Source organism: Phalangium opilio, unplaced genomic scaffold (genome assembly GCF_054372755.1).
Source record: "Phalangium opilio isolate 3A_F unplaced genomic scaffold, DU_Popi_V2 ptg000081l_1, whole genome shotgun sequence".
Taxonomy (NCBI): domain Eukaryota; kingdom Metazoa; phylum Arthropoda; class Arachnida; order Opiliones; family Phalangiidae; genus Phalangium; species Phalangium opilio.
The window spans coordinates 941341-960238 of NW_028324188.1; the positions used below are offsets into that span (position 1 = coordinate 941341).

General features: G+C 33.2%; 1 protein-coding gene and 2 long non-coding RNA genes across 5 annotated transcripts in view; 2 read left to right on the forward strand and 1 right to left on the reverse strand.

The window, feature by feature from the left end:
- The window catches only part of LOC149653843 (GATA-binding factor 2-like), a 43313-nt gene extending 34247 nt beyond the window's left edge, over positions 1-9066 (forward strand). For both annotated transcript variants that reach the window (XM_089846765.1, XM_089846764.1), the window contains exon 5: positions 7221-9066. In XM_089846765.1, the coding sequence (XP_089702891.1) occupies positions 7221-7604 (384 nt within the window). In that variant the 3' untranslated portion in view covers positions 7605-9066. The remainder of the gene's footprint in view (positions 1-7220) is intronic.
- The window catches only part of LOC149653841 (uncharacterized), a 161095-nt gene that overhangs the window by 96405 nt on the left and 45792 nt on the right, over positions 1-18898 (reverse strand). The gene's annotated exons all lie outside the window — the stretch shown is intronic.
- Positions 10240-11811, forward strand: LOC149653844 (uncharacterized). Its single transcript, XR_016370779.1, has 2 exons — positions 10240-10543; positions 11218-11811. It is a non-coding gene; the product is annotated as an uncharacterized LOC149653844 (long non-coding RNA).

Genomic DNA, 18898 nt, shown 5'->3' on the forward strand with positions numbered 1-18898 from the left:
TAAATAGGAGAGCTAGATGGAACTTAAGTCCTGATACAAAATTAATTAACCCCCACCGAGTGTAGTAAGTACTTCAATTGACTCGCTTAAATCCGTCGTTCTCCTTCTCCAACTAGTTATCTCTTAGCTGTAACTCTCTAGGAGGTAGCATTACGAACTCGTATAGGTAGTGCCATTCATACTTATGGAAGGAACATATCACTTATAAACTTATGATACACGTAACGTTATGTATTTACAAATTGGCATATATATAAGTAAAACAAACAAAAACCCACCCGAAGTAAACATACATGAAATCGCTTTCAACGTATCACTCAACGTAAATTTATTATACAAATAGATAACGGTTCATAAAATAGAACCTTTTAATAAATTATGATCTAATAAACATAATTATCTATGATATAATCCCCCTTAACATGGATATACGTCTTCAAAAAAAAAAAAAACTACCCTAACAAATACACAAAATGTGTTTACAATATGACTAGGGGATAAATAGATAGTAGCTACTATGATCATGATGTGATGAATCCTTTGAAAGTCAAGACTCAGACTCATAGAGAGCTAGCTTGAGGTCTACTATAGAGTAGTGGCATTCCGTGTTAACTTCCCATAGAAGGTTACATGGTCAAAGGCAGAAAGGTGCCATTACTCTATAACCCCGACCGACGCAAATCTACCCGGCCCGTTAAGTCGGCGCCCGACAGTGCCAGCCAGAACACCCGACTGCGATTCCCCTTTAGCTGCTTGGGGAAGAAAACCTCCTCTTTGGTCCGATACCACGATACCGGGTTTGGTTTGACTTGACTGGGTAGGCTCGACGGACGGACTTAGGGCGCCCGGTGAAAGCCGAAACCGATAGCCGAGCTGCCGCCCAACGTCCGCTGATCCACGGACGGCGCCGCGTCTCAACGTCGCCGTCGGAATTGAAAATGAATTCGAAATATTTTGCCTATAGTCTCTATCCCGATTTTGGGGGTTTTTATTTTGAAATTGGGATTTGGATCATAATGTTGTGAGTGGTATGCGTGGTTCTATGGATTGATCAGTTTTGAGTCTAAAATATAACGTCTATACTGTTCTATGACCTGCCGATTTTGCTTGACCACAGTAAGGGATGCATATATGTACCCCCTAACACAATTAAGTTATGATTTTGAACATTGGATTGGAGTGTTTTACACATGACCCCCTTGTGTGTTCAGTTTCTTACGTTAAATTTAAGGGGATCATTGATAAAACACTCCTCCAATAATTATTTATATATTTATTTATTTAAAAAATAAACACTAACCATTCTAATTAACTTGCAAGTAGATAATTAGTAAATCACTTTACACTCTCTTTATTCTTACACTAAGACACTTTGTGGAAGCTGCTCTGGTGTCTGTCTTAAAAGGCATGTACAAGTACCTCCCTTAAAAAAATGGGTGATAGGGTGCGCTACGGGGGCTTTGAGGGGGTAAGGGGGTCGAGGGGTTATTCGGGTCACTTACTGTTGGAAACGAACCCTAGCGGCGAAGCGCTCGTGGCCCTTCCATCAAAAAAATATATCAAATTTTCTTTTAGGTTGTCCCAACCGTTAGGGGGCTCTGACGCCCAGACAAGCAATTTTTCAACTAGCATGTATACGTGAACATACATCCCCCTAAAGTGTGTTCAATAACATTAAAGAGAAAAATTATTTACAGGGACTTTTAACAAAGTTGGGTTTTAAATTATGAACTTAAGAAAATTAATTTAAATATGATATTGCATTGATAAAATGGATGTTTAGTTGATGTTATGATATGTAGAGGACTATTATGGGAGTGGCTATAACTAACAGAGGGCCTGGTAACACTGCACTAATTAAATTAAAACTGATAAAAGTAGTAGAGTTAATTTTGTATGAATTCCCCAATAATGTAAACTGTATTCGGTTACGCATTGCATTTAAAAACAAATTGGTAAAATTTTGTGTTATGTGGTTGGTCATTGTGGGCGTGGTTAGTAAAATACCTAATTTTACGTCAAATCAAGTTTTCTAAATTATTATTAAAGGGGTTTGATTTCGCTACAGAAACTTATTGACCATTTTATCAATCATAAATAAAACATAAGTTTATTATAACGTATCTGTACAAGTTAGAAAGTGATCAAAATTATATTTAAAGATAAATCATTAGAAAATGACGTAGCTCCCTTCCTTCGCCCTTATAGGGAGGGAGGGGGTATTAAGCCTTGGCTGGCTGGCATTTGACAGGTGAAAGATACCAGAGAAGAACTAGAAGCCCCGCGCGATCGCGATTTAATATTTACGGAGAGGTTTTTAAAAAGCATTAATATTAGACAACACTCAAAACGAGATCTCAAATTTTTACATTTAATTTTTATTTTTTTTTTTTTAGCGCTAATGGAAAATGGTTCTAGTTTGATATTAGGCCAAGTCTAGTTATGTTTCTTTTGTTATTTTATGATTGCAGGGCCTTTTACTAAATTGAATATCCATTTAAAATCATATCATAGGCCTTGATGGGAATAACAACATAAATTCACTAACTGCCTAAAAATGTAATTGAATTTGCGTTATATTTTATAATTGTGCATTAAGAAATAATATATTTCGAAAAAAAAAGAAAAGAAAATTTTTCCAGGAAATATGGAAGACAGGGAAAAGGGAAACCAAAGTCGGAGGGGGAGGAAATATTTCCTTCCCCCTTCCGCTGTTACGTCACTAAAAAACCAAAGAAATAATTTTTTTTGTTCTTTTTTTGGTTGTGGAACAGCTAACGGCCGCGCCAGGAACCATAATTTTTTTTACTTTACTTTGAGGTTAGAAACAACTGCATTTTAATAAGGGCTACGGTTTAAAACGCCTTAAGGCCTGTTCAGACTATAATAATAATAAATTATATAAAAAAAATATTTAGTTCCCGTCGGTCGTCTCGTTAATTTCGTTTCGGTCCGTACCTTCATTTCCCTGAATATCTGTTCAGACGCAATCTCTAGCAGACGACTTCTACAGTGATTTTTCGAGCTAAGACTTTTGAATACTAAAATAGTTTCTCATCCAAAATAACAAATAAAACAAATACAGCGCCAAGAACCCCTAAAACTTTTCATTATATCGTCTGCTAAATGCGTATGCGTGGCTCACTCGATCACGCGTTAGTATAAAGCATGATCGAGTGAGCTATGGATGGCTAAAGAAAAGGCGTTAGTAACTTAGGTGGCGCCATCTGAGGACGCTACTCGTTGACGAAATTGAACAATTTTCAAACTATAAAGCCGCCTATCTTTTACGTAGTCGTTGACACGTGTCTTACTAATAGGGACTAGGCAGTAATACGTCATGCAACGTCACACTAGCTTCCACTATTACTAAAAACATACCAGGAGGAGAGACTTAAATAGCTTTTATTCTGTAAAAAATAAAAACATACCATAATGGCGCTGTGGGTCGAGATAAGCAAGGAAAGGAATTCACCTCGTTTAGTCGAGTATGAATGGGCATTTAATTTAATTGAATTTAATTAATAGATGATAGTTGAAATCAAAATACAAGTTCCATATTCAATTCAACTTAAACTGTAATTACAATACACAAAAAAAGAACGGTAAAAAGACGTAATCCCCTCTTTGGCCCTCCCCTCTTCCAAATTGGCTAGCATCAACCACCCATAATTTTATTTTATCTGTTAGAAAGATGACAACCTTCAATTTTTGCACCCTTATGGTGATGCGTGGTGGTGGTGCGGGGTGTTGGGTGAGAGAGAGACAGAGACAGCATGGGGTCTTTTCTTAATGACGTGTTTTTGGTTGGGGTCTCTGTCCGCTCTTTATTTTAAACATTACATTGTTTTACACCGGTTTGTTAAATTACCGCTTGCAATAGAATTATATAGAAAAGGTTTACCCTGATATAGTGGGTACTACCTACTACCATGCATGCATTCATTCATTCTACGCTTCGTTGAATTACACCTATAGACGCTTCCCTTGTAATTTTATATGCCGAAAAAGGGGTAGGGTACTTCGTTACGTTTTATGTTTAATCGCCATGCAACCTCAATAATTTGAAAATTAATAATAAAATTTAAAAAACGTTTTTTAAACTTTGGAGGGGCATAACTCTGGTTCTATAAGAGATATTGGGATGTCCTTTGCGTATGTTATAGCCCTATTTCTTAGCTTTCTTATGGTACTAAGTACTTGGAGTTACGACAATCAGGGCCCGAGTAATTAAGCAAAATGTTCATAAACATTATCTCCATAGGGTTAACATGGGTTTATTTACATGACACCTTTTAACTCTGGTTCTATAAGAGATACGTCCTGTGTCAAGTGACCAACCTCTCTATTTCTCTCTGGGAAGCTTCATGGACTCTTAAGGGATTTTATTAAAAAGGTTGTCTCTTCTCTCCCATGATGCTTTTCGCCCCCCAATTCCCCTTATTTCTTTTTCCACGTATTTTCATTCGCAACGGTTCAGGAGATAATATTAAATTGAACTTTGATTAGCATTTTAATTACAGCTTCTTAATTGCCATTTATTAATGATGTATGTACAGAGGGGGGAAACCCTTAATTACAAAAGAGGGAAGCCATATTTCATTTCATCTTTTAGATAGAATTGAATTGTCAAATTGTAATTAAGGAAAATTATTTTGTTGCTAGAGTATTTATTTACTTAAAAGTATTAAAATAAAGAAAAAATTAACAAATATTTGTATTTTAACAAATGAAAGTTAAAGCTGTGAATGTTAATTAGGTATTTTTGTTAAGGGAAATATTATGATTGCGTTATAATTTAAACATGTCAACCCTTAATTATTAGGCAATTAAATTTTAACTGCACGTATTTATTGTAACAGCTTCGATTGCAATTGCAATTAACACCCAAGAAATTAATTTTCCCCAATAAAATAAATTTCCCTGACTTTCTTAACAGCGTTAAAAATTCCCTGACTATATCAGGTTCTCCCTGACCCGTATCAACCCATCGCTTAATTTGGGAATTCAATATTTTCTTATAAATTCCCTGAACATTTTAAAGTCAATCTTTCCTGTCAGTAAAACAGTATTAAATTCCAATTTAAACCATATTTTAGCGTACTGCAAAAATATATAGACAGTAGACACACGTTTATTAGAGAGGGGTATATAGAGATGGCTGGTTGGTGCATGGCATGGGCTACCGTATTTCGCCCCTCGAGTCACCTTTCAATCCCGCGAGTCATTAATAGTTGAACGTGATAGAAGCCGCCGGAAATCAAAAGTTACGAGCATGTACAGCCGGCCCTCTTCTTCTTAAATTCAAGACCCTCTTTTACCAGCAACGTCAAGTTAAAAAAAATGAAGAGAAAATGACTGACTACCCACACGTTTTTATTACTAACTAGTCAAAAAATCCGCCTACTTTTTTGGGGCTGAACTCAAATTCAAAATTTATCCTAAAATGCGTGGCCCGTTTTTTTTTTCTTTTATCTTATTTAAAATTAATACTAGAAGGTTTTAGGATCTTTAAAAACGTCTACGTCAACGTCTACCGCTCTAGGTAGTTTTAAGATCTTAAAATGAACGCGTACGTCAACGTCTAAGACTTGCTTTTTTCATGCATGGATTGATAATGAAATTTTTATATTAAAAATGCTTGCAATAACGCTTGGTCTCCTTTAATATTATTGCTCCATGGTGGCAGATTGCAACGTAAGCAGCCAATGTGCACGTGAAAAATAATCGCACGTGCATTTTAAATATTTATTATAATTTTATTTATTATTATTTTTTAAAATGGATTAAGATTTAATTGAAACTTCAACTTAACGTCAACTACCGTCCCTTCAGGCACACGTTGACGTAGACGTTTTATCGTTTACATGGTCACGTGACTGTAACCGAATAGAATAATTAAATATGCAAACAGTGTTTTTTGGTTTTTTTCTTACCCCAAAACATAATTAAAATTCCGAACGGTCTTGTCATAGTCATACTGAGATTAAAAATAAATTTATAGTTTAAAAACCAGTTGGGTTTAAACTTCAAGGACTTAGTTATTAAAAGAACCTTCGATTTATTAGAATATTAAAAGATATATATATAATCCCGAATTTACCACCAATTTAATTGATAACTTAATCACGTAAAATTATTTTAATTACACCGGAAATTAAAATAAATTCAAGGGTTTGGGATTTTTCTTAAATTTGAACATAAAAAAAATTCCCATTAGTTTCAAAATTAATTACCAATTAATTCCAGATATGAACAGGCCATATTAACCATATTGTTTCTACCTCCGTTAAGACCGTATATTTAATTTTAATCTCAATTAAATAGCAATAAAATAAAATATAAAATTCCCATTATTATTATTTTTTAAAAAAAAAGGTGAGACGGAACTAAAACCCTTCAATTAAATAATAGTGTATATAATTACAAGTTAAAAAGAAGTTAGAAAAAAAAACCTTATAGAAACATGTCACCAATAACAGGATCTAATTAATTGGTTGTACATGTACAGCGAAACGTTTTAATTGGGGAAATACATATAATTTTTTTTCGCACACTTAATAAGTTCTACAAAAAAAAAAAATCCCCCTTACGGAAATGGCCCGTCATTATTGGAAACTTTAATATTCATCGGAATAGAAACAATATACTCAAAGCCTTAAGGCATCTTTTCTATTAGCTCATATTCCCCCGTATTAAAATATATTGGTTTAAAATGAGTAGATAATAAAAAATAAAGTAAATACGCCCATTTTTATACTTCATTTTATAGAAAAGTAATTAACGTGTTAAATTAAGCCTTAAAATGCTTCAATCTAAGGACATTTTCGAGCTCATTTGAGACTTAATTTTTAAAAATTATTTTTATTCTAAACACGTTTTTAAGGGGATATATTTTTAAATATTATTAAATTTTAAATACGGTTTGGTTTTTTTTTTTAAATTAATTTTTGACACTGCTCCAATTTCCAAGATTTATTTTTAAAATTTGAAACTGTATAGTAGGTTGTTTAAATATTATTATACAGGGTGGTATTTATAAAAAAGGGGTATAATTAAATACATTGGGATGGTTCTATGGGAAACCATAATTTTTTGTCGATAATGTACTTATATGACCAGTTAATTTAGGCCCCAGTAAGAAGTTACGATTGAACATTGGAAAAGTGTTTTACCAATGACAAAGGCTTAACTAAAGACCCACTTCCGTTTCATTACAGGTGAACCGACCGCTTACGATGAAAAAAGAGGGTATTCAAACCCGCAATCGAAAACTGTCGTCGAAAAGCAAGAAGAAAAAGGGGGTGATAGCTATCCCAGAATGCATCAAACCCTTACACGACAAAGCATTCTCCAGTTTTTCCCCCGCTGGTCACATGACCTCAATGTCCATGACAATGAACCACTACATGCACCAAGGTAATATGCCCATATCTATGGCCGGGTCATTCGTAACGTCACCCCAAATGCACATGAGCTCCACGGGACACGGAGGCTTATCCGGTTTGACCCTATCCTCTAGCGGTCATCACGGACTTCAACTAGGGTCCGGGTCCCTGGGTCATTTGGGTGGCTCTAACAGTATGGTTGGGGCGATGGCCTGACTGCCGGAGTGGAGGTCCTACGACGAAGGTCCTTGAAAATGACCTTTGAACTCTTATAAAACAAACAATATCGTAGGCCTTCACGTAATACAGACAGACAAACGCATAGCTACAATAATCCCCCCAAACCAACCGTGATGGGGTTAAAAAAAGTACCTATATAAAGTTTAAATAAAAACATTAAAAACCAGCGCGCGTGCGCGAATTTTTATTAAAAAAAAACAAAAAAAAAACAATCGTAGAATCCAAGAATAATCGTAGATAAAAAATATCGTGATAGCGTAAGTTAAATTAAAAAATATCGTGGAATCATCTGGGAATTTTTATGATGAAAAAAAAAATGTTATTTTGTTTTAATTCCTGTTTACGAACTGAATTGAACTTAAAAGTTCGTGATACGTACGTGGATTACGAAGCAATAATGTACAGAATATATCGATTTTTCTTGCTCGACGATAATTATCGATTTAAAAACAAATACCGAACGATAACGCTCTCTTTCGATTTTACCACCACCACCTAAACGAATTTTAATTTTCTCTATAGGGTTTAGTTCATTGCGGACTAACCCTAATTAATTAATTAATGGAGAAATTAAATAAAAAGACTTGATTAAGACTGTCTAATCTCTAATTAGAATTAAATTAAAATAAAAAATAAAATGAAAAACAATGGGGGATTTAAATTTTAAAAGTTGAAAAAATCAACAAAAACAAAACGTAAAAGGATTTAAAAAAACAAACAATGAAATCGGTGTAAATATTATAAATATCTATTCTATAAACGTTTAATTGTGGTGAATAGTTAAAAAAATAAATCGAAAAAAAAATTTAAGTTAAATTAAGAAAAATAAATTTTTATCTCCCCCCCCCCTTTTTAATTGCATACCCCCTTAAAATTAAGTGGTTTGAAAAATAAATAAATTAATAAAAATTAATTATTTTCAACCCATCCCTCCCCAATTTTAAAAATAATTTACAAAAAAATTAATTTTTAAAAAAGGTAAGGTTTTAAAAAAACAACCATGGAATCACGCGCTCTGGAAATTTTCAAATTTGATTTTGTTATTGAAGAAAAAAAAAGTGGTAGTCGCCAACAATCTAATTTACGACTACCACTTTTATTAAATCAATTAAACAGAAACAACATTAAAATCAAATTTGAAAAAAAAAAATTGTTGAAATTAAAATAAAAAAAATAGTTGGTATTTTGCAATTTTTCGTACTCTCTAATTTTCAGTGTTTAAAAAATAATTAAAAATAAAACAAGCATAATATATTTAGAGAAAGTTCCTCTCTCGGGTCTACTGTGCTCTTGTACATAATTATTATTCTCATCAAACAAACGTGAAATTAAAAACTAATTAATTTTCATTCTAATTATAAATTCCAACAACAAAAACAATTAAAATTGTACGGATGAAAATTAAAAGCAGAAACAATGCGTGAATTTTATTTCATGATTTTACCATCTCATTTATTTCAATGTTTGCTTATTTATTTATTTAATTAATTTAGGGAGTAAAGGGGTAAGTACCTAAGTAAACATCTGAGTCGACTTTCCGTGACATATTTCAGAAGATTATTTACTTCAATATTTGTTTATTTATCAAATTTAAGTGGGAAAACAACTAACCAAGGCTTAAGTAAGTACCTCGTAATAAACAAGTTGAATCAGAAATTCACAGGTAACTTTTTCGATGGTAATGTATTTAATTCACTTATTTGTTTAAACTGTGAAAATGTATTTACTAAGAAGACAGGTAAGTTTTAAAGAAAGAAACCCTTCCAATATGGGGTTTATAAGATCCATGAATTCTACTGTCTACATAATGTAACAATTTTAAAACATCTTGTTCTAAATATATACGATTTGAATTCAATAATTCTAATAAGTATTCAAATGGCGCACTATATTGTCTATATTGGGAAAAATGGTCGAAAAAAGTACAATAGATCACGTTTCGATGCACTTCACTAAAAACGTGTAATAATATTAACTGTCGAACAGGGAAATTTTGTTATATCAAAAAACACGAACGGAATAACCCATTCAGTCCTCTTTATAATACCAGATATAACTAATTGACTTGTTTTTCACCAAATCTGTTACCCTTCGCTAATATATTCAAAAAGTACAGATATGTCTTTATTCCGTGAGACGTTTTGGAAAACTGAACAAAAATATTCCTTGATCATTAAGGTTCAGATACTAAATTTAGATATTGAGCGTGAATCACCTCGTGAAAATATTAGAAAATTGAGCGTGAATCACCTCGTGAAAATACTATAAAATTGAGTGTGAATCACCTCGTGAAAATACTATAAAATTGAGTGTGAATCACCTCGTGAAAATACTATAAAATTGAGTGTGAATCACCTCGTGAAAATACTATAAAATTGAGTGTGAATCACCTCGTGAAAATATAAAATTCCCCTTAATTTCACCTCGCGAAAATACAAAATTCCCCTTAATTTCACCTCGTGAAAATACAAAATCCCCCTAATTCCACAAGCCCTTTTTATGATTTCACATTTAAATAGTTGAGCAAAAAGGGTGTCCGCAACAAGGCCTTACGTAAATATACAACAGTACAAATACATAACCGTATCAATTGACACGACAACCTCGCGAATATCTCCATCTGAAAACGGTGTTAGCATACACTTGCTGAACACTGCATCTCAATACGATAGATACAGATTTCAATCTTCAATAACATACATCCATACATATCCTTGTCCGATTCGGGAGTATATAGGATATAGATAGGGATGGAGATGGAGATTTTCGATGGATCATCGATAGGATGGTGCCCGGGATACGCTCTCTCATCTTCCAGGGCGTTAAACGTAAGTCACGGTCCGTCGAACCCACAACCCGGGGCTCGCGGACCTTCCGGTGAAATGGTTTTAAAGCCGCGCGTATTCAATTTACAGGTAAGATTATTATTAACGTTGCATTTATAATATTTAATAACGCGTACAGTGTGGAATGATAATTAGGAAGCGTGTAATGAATGTTTCATTAAATACCAACCGGATCATTTGATTCGTTTAAGGTGTAATACGGATTTAAAGGCGTTCAGTTGTTTAATGCCTTGTTAAATTTTAACAAGTGAACAGCGCAAAGCAAAAGATCTTATATAAATGTTCTACCATAAGTTTATAAGATATGTTCCATCATCCATAAGTTTGTAAAGTCTGGTTGGTAACTTAGAAACTGGAGCTTGTAATTTTGAAGTGACAGCCTAGGTAAGTCATAGATTCGAGGTAAAGCAACGTACGCCTGGTGCATGAGGCGCTGCTGTCAAAGGCCTAATTAGTAATGCTGACTAAATAGGAGAGCTGGATGGAATTAAGTCCTGATACAAAATGATTTAACCACCACCGAGTGTAGTAAGTACTTCAATTGAATTCGCTTCCGTCGTTCTCCTTCTCGAACTAGTTATCTCGAGCTGTAAGTCTCTAGGAGGCAGCATTACGAAGTCATACTTATGGAAGAGACATATCACTTATAAACTTATGATCAAACCCAATGGGACCAGAAAATTATATCTTTTATACCAAAACCTAACCATATCAAAAGCCAAACGTATTATATTTTGTTGTAGAGATTGGAGAGCTCTGTTAATTCGCGAGAATGGCAAATCAACGCCGGTGTTCATCAAAATCTTCACGAAAATCCTCTGTATTAAAGCCAGGAGATTAATTAAGACCGAAGCGGTCCTCTTCATAAGACGTAGTATATTAAAACAAAAAATGCCCCACGGAGAAAAAGTTATCGAATAATCGCCAAAAAACATCAAAGGCGCGAAATGCCGCCGATAATGAACTTAGTAAAAGTTTTAAATATCTCGCAGGTAAGAGAAAAAAAAAAAGATGTTTTGGAAAATCATGGCGTGTGGCCGCCGTTCTAGTAATTCTCACGAGATGCTATAGTTATCTTAAAATTCACGCCTGTTTCCAAAAAGATTTTATCTTTAACTAATTTTTCGGTTAAGACTTATGTATGTACTGTAGTACAAAGCCACTAATTTAAATATACCTTGGTTTTTTTTCGGTAAATTCGTTAAGGATGTAGGTATCCGACCCTCCACTTAAAAGGTATTTGACGAAAAACACGATTAAACCGTAAAAAAATGTATATATATATATGAAATTTGATTGTTCCGTTTCAAAAATTAAGTTTTATAAAAACTCACGAATTAAATTATTATTATTTTTTTGCTCTTGGTTTAAATTTAAACTAACTTTGCAAAGGTTTAACTATTTATTATTATTATTGGCTTGGAGAAATTCACCTGGCGTATTTGTGTATTTAATGTGGCAATTCATAATCTACATTAAAAATAATTTAATTTAGTTTTTATGTCATTGACAGTGATTTTAAATGGATTATAGCGTATTTCGTCCGCTATTATTTTTTAACAAATATAACTGAACTGAACTGAGGCATAATCGACAAAGTTAAGAAGAACACCACCGTAACAAAACGCTAAACTTTCAATTGTATTAAACTCACTGAACTGATTTGAACTGAACCGATTATAGACCATAACAAAATAATAAAATTTTGAAGCCAAAAATTTCAATAATTTTAAAATTTAAATACATTTGAGTTTTCATTTGGGGGGGGGGGGGGAAAGTTCACAACCCTTTTTCCCCTCGTTCACGTAATGTTGTCATATTGTCACTATTTAAATTAGATGAATACTGATTTAAACTCCTTTGTCAAGCAATCAAACGACTGGTTCCACTTCATAGTGAAAACCAGAAAACTAAGTAGGTACCACTCGGAAAATGATTTTAAAATGAACCATTAGACAAACAAACAATAATTTTAAAATTATTTAAAACATCTGTTTCTTTAACGATGCTTTAGAGGTTAGAAAAATCTAATAATAAAATTTGAATAAAACAATAAAACGCGATTTTATAAAAAGAAAATTTGTTATTTCTATAGTATACAGTATAGATAAGGAAAAATGGCAAGAAAAATTTTCTCTGCTAAAACTGAAATAATTTCATGGCATTTTTGAACAATGACCCTATCTCAAGCGTGAAACCCTATTATTATTGCTACGCCTGATAGAAATCATGCACAGCACGTCGATGTTCAACATGTATTTAAGCATGGAGTACTTAACTATATTAAAATACATCGTGTCTCCAACTTTCTCGTGGGTGCAGCATTTTCACGGTTGACAACGTTTTTCGTGGGGTTATATAAGCTTGATAATCACAATTTTTTTCATATATTTTTATATATTTTTATATATTTTTTAATACATTCTCAATGAATGTAAAGTTTCTCTCTTAAAAAATAAAGATTATAAAACACGCTGTCTTTCTTCTTAAAGAGGGACTTAACTCGGGAGGTTTCTTGTTCATTTTACCAGAACCATTTATTTAGGAGTTGACGCTAATAATATTTGAATATTTTAATATTAATACTTTTAGGAAGTGAGAATTGATAGGGCGATTGTGTATGCGTGGGCCAATTTTTCGTTTTCAAACTTCTACGACTTATTTTTAAATTTCAAGGGCTGTGTTTTAAAATGCCATGATTATCCCATGATACTTATGGTTGTATTTTCAAATACCCCATGTTTATCATAATTTTTAGGACTGTATTTTCAAATTCTCCAAGTTTATCATAATTTTTAGGACTGTATTTTCAAATTCCCCAAGTTTGTCATAATTTTTAGGACTGTATTTTCAAATTCCCCAAGTTTGTCATAATTTTTAGGACTGTATTTTCAAATTCCCCAATTTTATCATAACTTCCGGTTCACTGTTCTGTATTTTCAAATTCCCTGACTTTTCCATAACTTCTAGTTCTGTATTTTCAAATTCCCTGACTTTTCCATAACTTCTAGTTCTGTATTTTCAAATTCCCTGACTTTTCCATAACTTCTAGTTCTGTATTTTCAAATTCCCTGACTTTTCCATAACTTCTAGTTCTGTATTTTCAAATTCCCTGACTTTTCCATAACTTCTAGTTCTGTATTTTCAAATTCCTTGAATTTCCTATGACCTAAAGTTAACACTGTTATGTGTTTTTAACTTTCCAAGGTCCTAGCCCACTATATAATAATAATTTGAAGCTCGGATATCATTTATTATAAATTAAGATAAATCGATATTTAATTGATTCCCCTTTTAATTCACCCGCTGGATTTTTTTTAATTAATATCTTCAAATTCCCATTGTTATTTTCCACCAATAACCCAAACCCGATTGTTCTTATGTATAACTTTTAAATACACTACGAAGTATGTTCAGTACACCTTTAAAAAAAATTCACGAGCAATTTCACGTGCAATAAAATAAATAAAATAAGCATAAATGAAAAAAAAAAAAAATAATTCAGCACGTGGTCGAATTATAATGCATGTATAAATTAGTATTCAAGACATTGTTACAAAATAAATGTTTTTCCAAAGACGATCAACGTGGCATAACCAAGGAACACTTGACGCGTGTTAACAATTATATCTACATGTAAAAAAAAACCGGAAGTATTTGTAATTGTAAGTAGTTACTTAGCTACCTGCGTCTAAATAGCGGTAAGAATTCCTAATTCGAGTCGCTTTTATCTACAAACAGGCTTGACAATCTCTTAATTTTTCTAAATGTGGATTTAAATCCGTTCCTATACATTAAGATCATTTTGAGATTTTTCCCATTAAATTCACCGTGACCGTATCAAATTTCCATAGCACCCATGATTAAATTCATAGATATTAGAAATTTATCTTAATTTATATCAAAGCATGCATGGCCAACTAAATTTTAGAGCCTTAGTTACGTATGAACCTTCAAAAGGTATGGTATTTAAGAAATATAAATATATCTATTTCAAATATCTATGGTTTTAATTTTGGGAAAAGTTATAGGGGCTTCTTTAGTACGGTTGAATTTTACCATGACAACTCGGTTGATTATTAAATCGTGTTTCAGGTATTTTATCAACGCGGATTAAACCTCTAAGGTAAGGTGAGTATATTAGAAGATTTGAAATGTGGGAGAAAATTGGATCACGTGGTATATGGCTAAAATATAAAAGATGGTTTTTTTAATATAACAAGACTCAAATATTTAGTTCAAAGAATGCGGAAATACAAACAAATGTAATTTGATTTTATTATGTTTTTCATTTAGGCTAAACTGAATGTAATATAAGTGAAATGCAAATAGTAAACTAAAAAGTGAAATAATATTTGATTATGTATTATTTATGTGAGAAATGTTTGGTAGGTATATTTAATATTTACATGAAAATGTTAGGTATGTTTACTCTTTTTAATCTGCGTGTAATTCGGCAATGTTTAGTACTGTTTATCATTAATGTTTGATGTGAAATTTTACTTCCCTAATACAAAATTTCCCAAAAACTTAAGTATTATTATTCTTTCATATCTCGAAATTGGATTAACACTTAATCCGGCTTAAACTCGAAGCTATCCTATTATTTTCAGTCAAAACACTTCCTCTAAATACAGTTTATACGGGTCCCATAAATAAAGTTCAGTTTATAATCCATTTTTGTAGAACTTAACCCCCCCTCCCTTCCCTATCCCTTGTGTGTGTCCCCCCCCACTGGTCTGTGGTCTGACTACACACACATACACATAAGTATTACCATAAATAACCTTAAAACTGTAAGTATGAACAGATAAACACTCAATATTAAAAATTTGAAAGGACTTCAAAGTTACTGCAGTTTACCATATTTGGTGCTTATGGATAGTTTAGGATTCATACCATTTACACCAGGAGGCCGGGCGACCTGAAGGACCACAAAGCAGACGAGTTTGGTCTCCTGGTGTAAATGGTATGAATCCTCCATATCTGTAAACTATCTATTGTATCAAGCCATGTCTTAGTTAAGGTCCTTGGTACCCACATACCCTCGATCAGAATCAAAGTTCCACCTTAAGCCATCAAGGTGCTCTACAAACCTAACTCGACATCTATTCCTTTCTGAAGCAACTCAACTCATTGGCAAGTGTCCGACTTACACCTCTCACCTTACTTATGATATAATATCCCACCCCTTATATTCGTTCTATAAACTTTGCTTAATTCTTTTTTGATAATAGCCAGATAGCGGCCTCACTCGTGTACGTCTCCCAGACTAATGGCAGCGCCGTGTTAAAACCCAGTAGATTCCCACACAGCGTTGCCATTAGACGGTAAAAAGCTAGAATGATTAACCATCAGTTATGATACGAGTCTACTACTCGCAGTTCACTTCGGTTCGGAGCTAGCTAGCTAGCTAAGCCTTATCTGATGAAAACTTGGCTTCGAGGTAAGCTTCGATAGAACCTAAGGGGGTTACTTTCAGAGAGGGGGGCGGTTAGAGGCACCCCCCCTTTGGTATATGAAAGATAGTAATTTGTAAAATGCAGCTAGCTAGGTCTTGCTTGGTTTTTTTGATGGATGGATTATGGCTAGCCCGGGCTGTAACCCCCTCCAAGGGGGGATGAAGGGGGTGAAAAAATTCTACTAACCAATCAGGTATCAATTTGAAAACCCCTTTTTGTACAATGGGCTCTAGCACGCTGACGTATACGCGGCCATTAGCTAGCTATATTATAATGTTGATGTAAGTATATAATACAATAGGGTAGGGTAGTGGCATTTAATGTTATTTTCCTCATTGTTTAATATAGGCGAGGGTAATAGCTGCCATTACTCCATATATGTAGTGATAAAAGTAGATGCTTAAGGCGTGTTCTGTTGTTGAACGAAACACCATGGTCGTTTAGAACAATGGTTTCAAAAAAGTATTTAGATTTTAATTTTTTTTAAATTCAAGGTAGGTTTTAAAATATATTTAATTGTTTATATGATTTTTTATTTATTTAATTTATTAATTTATTTTAATTTTAGCAGATTAATCAATCTGAAAAAATAATTAATGTGCTAAATTCCCCAAAATGCATTTAATAAAATCATATTATTTTAATAAAATTTTAAAAATTTTCCTCATATTTTTAACTGCAATAAAAAGTCGCAATATTTTAAAATAAACCTTCACAAAAACTTGAGATTTTTATTTTATACTAATTTAGATAAATTATAAAATTATACTAAAACCAACAAAAGTTCAATGATTTTCCTAAATTTTCATATAAAAATAATTTAAACAATTCTTATTTCCTGGATATTTTGACGTTCAAAACTTCACATCGACCCTAAATACTTTCTAAACAATATAGCCCCTTCTCAATACGTATTGCAAACTAAGACTGAACCAAGTGGTTATAATTTGGGTGTAGACCCCCTATCCTTATTTTAAACTATAGTAATGACAGATAATAGCCCTTAAACATACTACTCATATTCAATATTTAACAAAGCCTGCCATTTCTTAACCCAAAATAAAAATTAAAAAAAAAAAAAAAACCAAACCAACCCTCTTCTTTTTAACAATATTATTAGTTTAGGGTGGGTCATCTATTGTCAAATAAATAAGTTAATTTTCCCCCTAAAGACTTGGCGGTGGTTATTAATGATGTTAAATTTGAATAATAACGAGTTAATAACACACATAAAATTCACATCCGCGAAATTACATGATAAATTACACAGCACATATTATATTTAAAAGAAAAAAATACTGGATATAGTGTAATATTTCTTTAAAATAAAAAATATTGTAATAATATGAATTATCTATTATATGATTTTTAACCAGAATATGAAATAATGGTTTTTATTTTAAAATTATTTTAGCCTCTGGATATTTCCTAAACTTTATAAAATATGGAATAATGCAGCAGAAATGTTAAGCCTAACTGGACTGCAGAGTGAGCTAGGGTTGCTGAGACTCCAAGGAGGGACTGTCTAGAGATGGTATAAAATATCGTTGGGGTACTGAACATGTCAAGGACCCGTCCATCCATAACAGACAAGTGTTAACAGTTAGCATTGCTGACGGAGCAAATCGACCGACTATCAGAGCATCCAGAGAGCAAAAAGGTGGACGTATCCAACTCTACGTATACGAGGATCTTTTCCCGCCTTGCAACCCTAAAACCCAACTGACCGTGTCCACCTCTCTCCAAGTACACTCACTCACTATACGCCTTCTCTATTAGCCTCCTATAAGGGGGAAACTCGAGATCCAGACTAATCACTCAATCAAATGAAACTCTATCTGATCTAGACCTATGCCTAATCTTTATCAATTTAATAATTTTAAGTGATTGCTTAAATAATTTTACGCAAGGTCATTTTCTGAAAATTAACCCAACCATACATGTATGTATGGTTAGGTTATTTTGTGGCGTGTGGGGGACCAAGGTATAAGTCTCGAGCACGTGGTCAGGGTTCGTCTGCTTGTAAATTAAGGTTTAACTTTAATTTCTATCTTACGTTCAGTGAGAGTAACCGATGACGTTTAATTATATATAACCGGTTATTTCGGTAAGGGAGCACGTGCATGGTTAGGGTTCGTCTGCTTGTAAATTTAGGCTTAACTTGATTTCTAACTTACGTTCAGTGCGAGACTGCGAGTAACCGATGACGTTTAATTATATAAAGCCGGTTATATCGGTAAGTGCTTATGAACGCATCTTTGCAAAGTCGACATGAAACAAAAACTTTAGGTCAACCCAACGGAAAACCAAACCGATTGTTGTCCGAAAAACGTTTTTTTTTTGTGAATGGTCTTGGAAAACCAATGAGACAAACTAAAATGGTTATATCTTTCTAACTATCACAATTAAGTTTAATTTTCTTTCTAAGCCAAAATATTACGTAGAAAAATCACTATATTTGAGATCAAAGATGATATCCTTATCAAAAATCGCATCATTTAACTTGATCCCAGTCCGGTCATCGATGGTCAGCAGTCAGTATAGTCTCGTATAGGAAGGTCAAACTAAAGAGTGTTAAATCGATTGGAGATAATACCCAAGGGAGAGAGAGAGAGAGAGAGAGATTAACCCCGGCGACCCTTCCCCGTGACCTTTTAAACCCAGTAAGTTCTTACGCTTAAACTGGTCATCCATAAAGGGATCAAATTGAATCGAGATTACTGTCTCTGCCTTTATAAAGAAAGGTCATCGATGGAGAAAGTAAATGCGTGTACTAAGACTCGGTTCGGTTGTTTACTAAGTTCAAACAATATCTGTTAAGTATCTTTAAGATTGCAGCAATTCAAAGATTACTCCCTGATTTTTCCAGGAATTCAGGAAAAATTATCGATTTAATTTCAAAATCCTTGATTTTTCCTGGAATTCAGGAAATATTACCGATTTAATTTCAAAATCCTTGATT